Below are 7,231 nucleotides of genomic sequence, written 5' to 3' on the forward strand. Positions count from 1 at the left end.
GACTGAGAGCCGCTGGCTCAGGCCTAAGTTTCCCCAGCTGTGCATTGAGACCAGGTGCAGTGCCGCCTCCAGGGCGGGCCCTGAAGAGAGGCCGCACCCTCACGGGTACTGCATCTCCCAGAGCGCCCCGCGGGCGGCCGGGCGGCGGGACTCCATCTCCTAGAGTGCCCCGCGGGCGGCCGGGTGGCGGCTGCCGCAACCGACAGGTCGGGGTCTGGGCGCTGCGGCCTCTTCCCCGCGCCGGGGGCGGGGTCCTCGCCGGACAGCTTCCCGGCGGCGGCGCGATGGACAGCCCCGAGGTGACCTTCACTCTCGCCTATCTGGTGTTCGCCGTGTGCTTTGTGTTCACGCCTAACGAGTTCCACGCGGCGGGGCTGACGGTGCAGAACCTGCTGTCGGGCTGGCTGGGCAGCGAGGACGCCGCCTTCGTGCCCTTCCACTTGCGCCGCACGGCCGCCACGCTGTTGTGCCACTCGCTGCTGCCGCTCGGTGAGGCTGCTCCGGCCGGCCAGCCGCGTCCTCTCCTGCGCAGGGCTTGCTGGGAGGTCAGGAGGAGGCCTCCGCCAGCTCGCCGAGGCCCCGAAAGCGCCTGGGCGCAACTGGGGAGAGGCGCCGGTCCTCATCCAGAGGGACCGCGGCGTGGGCTGAGCGCGCTTAGGGGCGCCGCCAGCGCTGGCTTGCAGGTGACGGGAACCCAAGTACAGAACCTTGGGCAGGGGATGCCCCGGCTCACCAAGTCCTGAACCGTCACATGCCTGGGGGTTCCAAGGCCAAGCAGCCTTTGCTTGTCGTGGTTGCGGGCAGTGGCCAGGAGAAGGCAACTGTTGATTGAGTCCAACAGAAGGGGTCGGAGGGACTGTGTGGAGGGTGGCATTGCTCTAGGCCTTGGAAGGTGGGTGTGGGGAGAACAGGCGGATTTGGAGGCAGTTCCAGTTTGGGGGCGCCACAGGGGCAGAGGCTGAGGAGGGCCTCTGTGCAGGTGGGACCCTCAGAGTTGTCCGGGGGGTGTTGGGCTAGGCCCCAGGTGGTAACTGGGGCTCTGGAAGGTCCCCGTCTCAGCCAGTTGGATGACAGACAGGTGGGAGATGGGGGGTGCAGTGGCTGGAAAGGGATTTCAAGGGGGGACCTCTGGAGGACACAGGGGCAGACGCAGCTCTGGGAGGACAAATGGCCAGTGGCTGACCAGGTCTGCCGCTCTGGGGAAACAAGAGGGGTGACCCTCCACATCCCGGTGTGAGCATGCAGCTGCCCGGGCCCGGGGGAGCTGGAGGCAGGTGTGGGGTGGAGACGCCCAGGCCTGCCTCATGGAGAGGATGGGCTGGGGGCCCACTTGGGAGATGGATGGGGGTGAGTGGGGCTAGGGTCCTGACCAGGCCGCTTTCGAGGGCTACTGGGTGGGTTTCTGTATCCCTTCCAACTGCACCCTCCCCAGACGCCTGTGAGGGACCACAAGTGAATCATGGCGGCCACACCTGGAGCAGACAGCACAGCTGACCTCACAGCTGGATGTCAAGCTCTTTTTATTTTTAACTTAGTTTGAAAGTTTTCAAGCTTTATTAGGTATTAGTTACCTATTTATTTATTTATTTTATTTATTTTTTTTTTTTTGAGACGGAGTCTCGCTCTGTCGCCCGGGCTGGAGTGCAGTGACCGGATCTCAGCTCACTGCAAGCTCCGCCTCCCGGGTTTACGCCATTCTCCTGCCTCAGCCTCCCGAGTAGCTGGGACTACAGGCCCACGCCCCCGCGCCCGGCTAGTTTTTTGTATTTTTTAGTAGAGACGGGGTTTCACTGTGTTAGCCAGGATGGTCTCGATCTCCTGACCTTGTGATCCTCCCGTCTTGGCCTCCCAAAGTGCTGGGATTACAGGCTTGAGCCACAGCGTCCGGCCTATTTATTTTTTTGAGACGGAGTCTTACTCTGTCGCCCAGGCTGGAGTGCAGTGGCACGATCTTGGCTCACTGCAACTTCCTCTCCTGGGTTCACACCATTCTCCTGCCTCAGCCTCCCGAGTAGCTGGGACTACAGGCGCCGCCACCAGGCCCGGCTAATTTTTTTGTATTTTTTAGTAGAGACGGGGTTTCACCGTGTTAGCCAGGATGGTGTCAATCTCCTGACCTTGTGATCCGCCCGCCTGGGCCTCCCAAAGTGCTGGGATTACAGGCGTGAGCCACCCAGCCCCAGTAACCTATTGTTATATGTCACATTACCTTGAAATGCAGTGACTGGGCCAACTCCAAATGTGGACTATTACTTTTTGCCAACTGGAAGCTGCTAGTGCAACTCCTCACCGTCTCCATTGCTTATTTGGACCTTCAAATTGTCCCCGATCTGGCCAGCAGGGCCCTGAAGCTGGCCTGTGTCCTCTGGACGTGTCCCATCATTCTTTGACACTTGCTTCCTTTCTCACACACAACTTCTCAGCTCTGGGATGGGCCACATTTGACCAGCCTTCTCAGAGCTGGTGAGATTGAGAGACTGAGATCCTGTCCAGGCAGCTGCCCTGGGCAGGCCAGGGGTCAGCTCTGCCTGAGGGGACACTTCATTGTGTTTATTTTTCTCTTTCTAGGCTTTTGTAGTTTTTTCAATATTTACATATTGTATGAAACTAAAGCAGCAAATTAAAAACCTTTTCCCCTAATATATCCTGCCATTGCCACAGGCAGGGACAGAGTGGGCCGGCTAGGGAAGTGCAGAGTGGGTAAAACCCACTTACCCTGGGAGCTGACCCTGGAACCCGGGCAGAGGGCCGGGCCCAGGGTTGTGTGGGGGTGGACAGCGGCCTGGCACCCACTTTCTCCTGAGGCTCACCCTGTCCTTTGCAGGCTACTATGTGGGCATGTGCCTTGCGGCTTCAGAAAAGCGGTTCCACTCCCCCGCCTGGCGGCTCTTCCTGCTGCTGGCCGTGACCCTCCCCGCCGTCGCCTGCATCCTGATCTACTACTGGTCCCGTGACCGGTGGGCCCGCCACCCACTGGCACGCACCCTGGCACTTTATGCCCTCCCACAGTCGGGCTGGCAGGCTGTTGCCTCCTCCATCAACACTGAGTTCCGGCGGATTGACAAGTTTGCCACCGGCGCACCAGGTGCCCGTGTGATTGTGACAGACGTGTGGGTGATGAAGGTGACCACCTACCGAGTGCATGTGGCCCAGCAGCAGGACGTGCACCTGACTGTGACGGAGTCTCGGCAGCACGAGCTCTCGCCAGACTCGAACCTGCCCGTGCAGCTCCTCACCATCCGTGTGGCCAGCGCCAACCCTGCCGTGCAGGCCTTTGACATCCGGTAAGAGTGTGGTGCCTGCGGGGGTGCAGAGGGCACGCGGCAGGCCAGAGCCAGGCTCTGGCGCCATGACCCCTGGGAGGTGCTAGGCGTAGCCGGTGTGGACTCCAGCACTCATGGACTTGTGTGACACCAGGCAAGGTGTCCACGAGACACCCGTCACTGAGCCCTCCTGCATAGCCCTCCTTCGGGCCCCCCTGCACTCTTGGCCTCCCCTTCCACTCTCCCTGGAGCCGTCTCCCCCAGATTCTTGGGGAGCACTCAGGACAGTGCAGCCCTCAGGCTGGACAGCTGCCTTGCTCCTAGGTCTGCCCCATGCCCAGGTTGGGCCGTCTGGCACTGGGTCCCTGGGCTCTGGCCTTAGGGCCATCTCTCCTGGTTGGTCCTGGTGCGACAGCTGCCCTGTCACTCCTTGGGGTATGGCCTCCATCTCCCCCTCCCTTTGCCCTACAGAGGGCCCCAGCAGCTCTCCTCCCTGCAGGCTGAACTCCACTGAGTACGGGGAGCTCTGCGAGAAACTCCGGGCACCCATCCGCAGGGCAGCCCACGTGGTCATCCACCAGAGCCTGGGCGACCTGTTCCTGGAGACATTTGCCTCCCTGGTAGAGGTCAACCCGGCCTACTCAGTGCCCAGCAGCCAGGTGGGGGCCTGGGCCAGGTGGATGGGTGGGTGCCCACAGGTGTCTGCCTGGGCTTCTGGTGACGCTCCACCTGCCCGCAGGAGCTGGAGGCCTGCATAGGCTGCATGCAGACGCGTGCCAGCGTGAAGCTGGTGAAGACCTGTCAGGAGGCAGCCGCAGGCGAGTGCCAGCAGTGTTACTGCCGCCCCATGTGGTGCCTCACCTGCATGGGCAAGTGGTTCGCCAGCCGCCAGGACCCCCTGCGCCCTGACACCTGGCTGGCCAGCCGCGTGCCCTGCCCCACCTGCCGCGCACGCTTCTGCATCCTGGATGTGTGCACTGTGCGCTGAGTGGGCTGGGGCCTTGAGGTGACTCTGTGTCCCCCCAGCCACGGGGCGGGGAAGGGGGTGGCTGGGTCTCCTGGCTGGTAAAGGGCTCTACTTAAAGCACATGATCTGGAGCAACTCACCTCTGCCCTGGGTCTGCAGAAGGCTGAGGACTTTTGGTTAAAAGCAATCCTCATGAAAACACCCCACCCTGCTTGGCAGCCAGGGTACAAGTCCTGGGTACCTCCTCTTTGCCTCCCTTCTGCCCCCTTCCTGCTGCTGGGGGCAGATCCTGCACACACACAACACAGCGTTTGCCCCCGAGCCATTCCCTGGAGACCCTCGGTCTACCCCAGGTGGTCGTCACCTGGGCCATTTGCCTTACTTCCCTGGAGCACACCCCCCTCAGTTACATGCCAGACCCAGATCTGCATTCTCCTGCCCTGTCCTGGAGCTGGCCCCTGGCTGCCTGGAGAACCCTGGGTAGGTCCCAAGGGTGGGATAGAGAAGAGGGCACCGCTGTGGTGTGGGAGCAGTCCTGGGGCTTCCTGGTGGCTGTGGCCAGTTGAGGGCCATTCCTGGGTGGGGTGGCAATGGAAGGACAGGTCAGAGTGCCCTCATTTGTGGGGCTGCCCCTCAGGGGTTCTCATCCTGTCCTTGGTGCCTTCTGCTGCCCAACAAGTCCAGGGAAGGCTGAGGCCTCAGACTCCTGGGTAGGGGTGGGGGTTGAGGACCAAAGTGCCATAGTGACATCCAGAACACAAGCCCACCAGGGTCCAGCACAGGCTGCCCACTCCCCCAGCGTCTCCCAGGCTCAGAAGGGGGTACACGCCCCATGTGGTCAAGGCTCGGGTGAGTGTCTTGCCCAATTCCTGTTGGTTCAAGGGGAGGGGAGACGTTGGCCAGGCCCCAGGCACAGCCCTGACACAGCCGTGGCTACTGGAGGGGCCTCACACCTGCGGCCCCAAAGCCCCTGGGCTTGGCTGTTTCACGCAGAGGTGATGGACTCAGGTGGCCTGACCCTTGGGATTTGGGAGGCTTCCTGGAACACTCAGCAGGTGAAGGCAGCAAGGGCCGTGGCTGGGAGCCAGACCTAGCCTTGATCCTGAGTTTTTTGTTTATTTGTTTTTTTTTTTTTAAGACGGAGTCTCGCTCTGTTGCCCAGGCTGGAGTGCAGTGGCGCCATCTCAGCTCACTGCAAGCTCCGCCTCCCAGGTTCACCCCATTCTGCCTCAGCCTCCTGAGTAGCTGGGACTACAGGTGCCTGCCACCGCGCCCGGCTAATTTTTTGCATTTTTAGTAGAGACGGGGTTTCACCGTGTTAGCCAGGATGGTCTCGATCTCCTGACCTCGTGATCTGCCCGCCTCGGCCTCCCAAAGTGCTGGGATTACAGGTGTGAACCACCGTGCCCGGCCGATCCTGAGTTTTAAGGGCTGCCAAAGAGGGGCAGTGGGTTGGGGTTGTTTTTACTACAAAAGAAGTAACTTAGTTTTATAAAGACAAACCTATTGTAGCCAAATGACACCATATTTAATAAAATGTACTCTGAAGTGATGTACTGTGTTTTGTGTGGCCCGATATTAAAACCAAACTTTGGTCATAGTTGGAGAATGGCCTGGGGGTGTTGGAGGAGCCACCTTAGAGGTGGAATTGTGCGCATGGCGTGCTTTGCTCAGAATAAGGAGGAAAAAACCCTTTGGTTGGGAGGCGGGTACAGTAGGAACCTTCGCTGATTTCTAGTTTGAGGACTCTGGGGTCTTGACAACCCCCAACCCAGGGCCATCTGCAGGAGCAGGGCAGGAGGGGCAGAGACACATCCTGGGGGAAGTCACTGTGTGGTCACCACTGTGGCTCCTTCCAGATTCAGGAACTGATGTGTGGACACGTGGGTAGCCAAGGAGCGAGCAGCCTTTCCGGTTCACTTATGTTTGCAGCTGCCTCCTGTGAGGACATGAGACTGTCTCTACTGACCTCACTGTGGGTCAGGGTGGCCCAGCAATTGCCAGCTGAGCACCTAGGGCAGACAAGGCGGCACCCGGGGTTCCCCACAGCACTGGGACCTCGGGTGATCACCCCAGCAACTGGACAGTGAGTGCTTGCTGCCGTTTTCCCCATTCTGCTTCTCGACTTACAGGACAGTTCTTGGAGAAATAGTACACGTAATCCTGTTGAAAGATATGACAGTGGGCTCTAGTTTCCTGCGCTCTGAGTGTCTTCAGATTCTTTCCAGTGTGGTGCTTTCACTAGCATTCTTTTGCATACACAACCAGGCACTGCTTTAACCAATGACAGAGACTAGTGAGCATCTACTGAGGGGCTGTTACAGACCCTGACTGTGTGCCAGGCCCTAGGGCTCCCAGGCACTTGGACTCTGGCTGTGTGCTGTTAACTTAGAGGAGACTTTATTTCTTCCGAAAAGTTACAGCCTGATGATGAGAATCGCTTGAACCCGGATAGCAGAGGTTGCAGTGAGCCGAGACTCCACTCCACTCCAGCCTGGGCAACAGAGTGAGACTGTCTCAAAAAAATAAAAAAGTTACAGCCTGCAAGGTGGCCATCCCTCAGACTGGAAAGCACAGCCTCCGGCCAAGACCAGAGACGGGCACTTCAGAGGAGGAGGAGGGGTTGGGGCAGGAGCTTTATGCTGAATGGGTTGGCTAAACATGCATATTCAGCAGGTGACAGGATCTATGAATATTCATGAAGGCAGTCCTGACGCTTGCATCCTGAGCAAACATAATCCACATTCACTTTGGGGTGGAGACTTAACATTTCAATGTATTATAATGAGGTTCTACACAGGCCAGAAGTGGTCCATCACTGTGGGCTCTTATCTGGACCAAGTTACTGAAATCAGTCGCTTGCTCAATGAAACCTGTAGTTCCAACGAAACCTGTAGTTATGGCTAGTGGAATGGGGGCTGGGGGATCAGTTGGCATCTGGTGGAACTGCAAATTGGTTTTTATTGTTTTGAGACAGGGTCTCACTCTGTTGCCCAGGCTG

The 7,231-nt window shown here is 59.0% G+C and overlaps 1 protein-coding gene across 2 annotated transcripts; it reads left to right on the plus strand.

Annotated features, from left to right (window-relative positions):
• Positions 1-109: 109 nt before the first annotated feature.
• Positions 110-5,434, plus strand: TMEM129 (transmembrane protein 129). 2 transcript variants are annotated; one of them, XM_003890902.5, is made up of 4 exons: positions 110-489; positions 2,825-3,284; positions 3,763-3,922; positions 4,003-5,433. In XM_003890902.5, the coding sequence occupies exons 1-4, from the start codon at positions 285-287 to the stop codon at positions 4,249-4,251; spliced, it is 1,074 nt and encodes a 357-aa protein (XP_003890951.2). In that variant the 5' UTR covers positions 110-284; the 3' UTR covers positions 4,252-5,433. The 2 variants fall into 2 exon arrangements, with proteins under 2 accessions (XP_003890951.2, XP_009200256.2); XM_009201992.4 differs by lacking the exon at positions 3,763-3,922 and having other exon boundaries at positions 4,003-5,434.
• The last annotated feature ends 1,797 nt before the right edge of the window (positions 5,435-7,231 follow it).

The sequence above is a fragment of the Papio anubis genome, chromosome 3, assembly GCF_008728515.1.
Source record: "Papio anubis isolate 15944 chromosome 3, Panubis1.0, whole genome shotgun sequence".
NCBI lineage: Eukaryota > Metazoa > Chordata > Mammalia > Primates > Cercopithecidae > Papio > Papio anubis.

Excerpts from the sequence above, each read along its gene's own strand:
- TMEM129 (XM_003890902.5), top strand. The coding sequence starts at position 285 with ATGGACAGCCCCGAGGTGACCTTCACTCTCGCCTATCTGGTGTTCGCC. Across the intron at positions 490-2,824 it reads CCACTCGCTGCTGCCGCTCG|GCTACTATGTGGGCATGTGC; the intron begins GTGAGGCTGCTC and ends TGTCCTTTGCAG. Across the intron at positions 3,923-4,002 it reads ACTCAGTGCCCAGCAGCCAG|GAGCTGGAGGCCTGCATAGG; the intron begins GTGGGGGCCTGG and ends ACCTGCCCGCAG.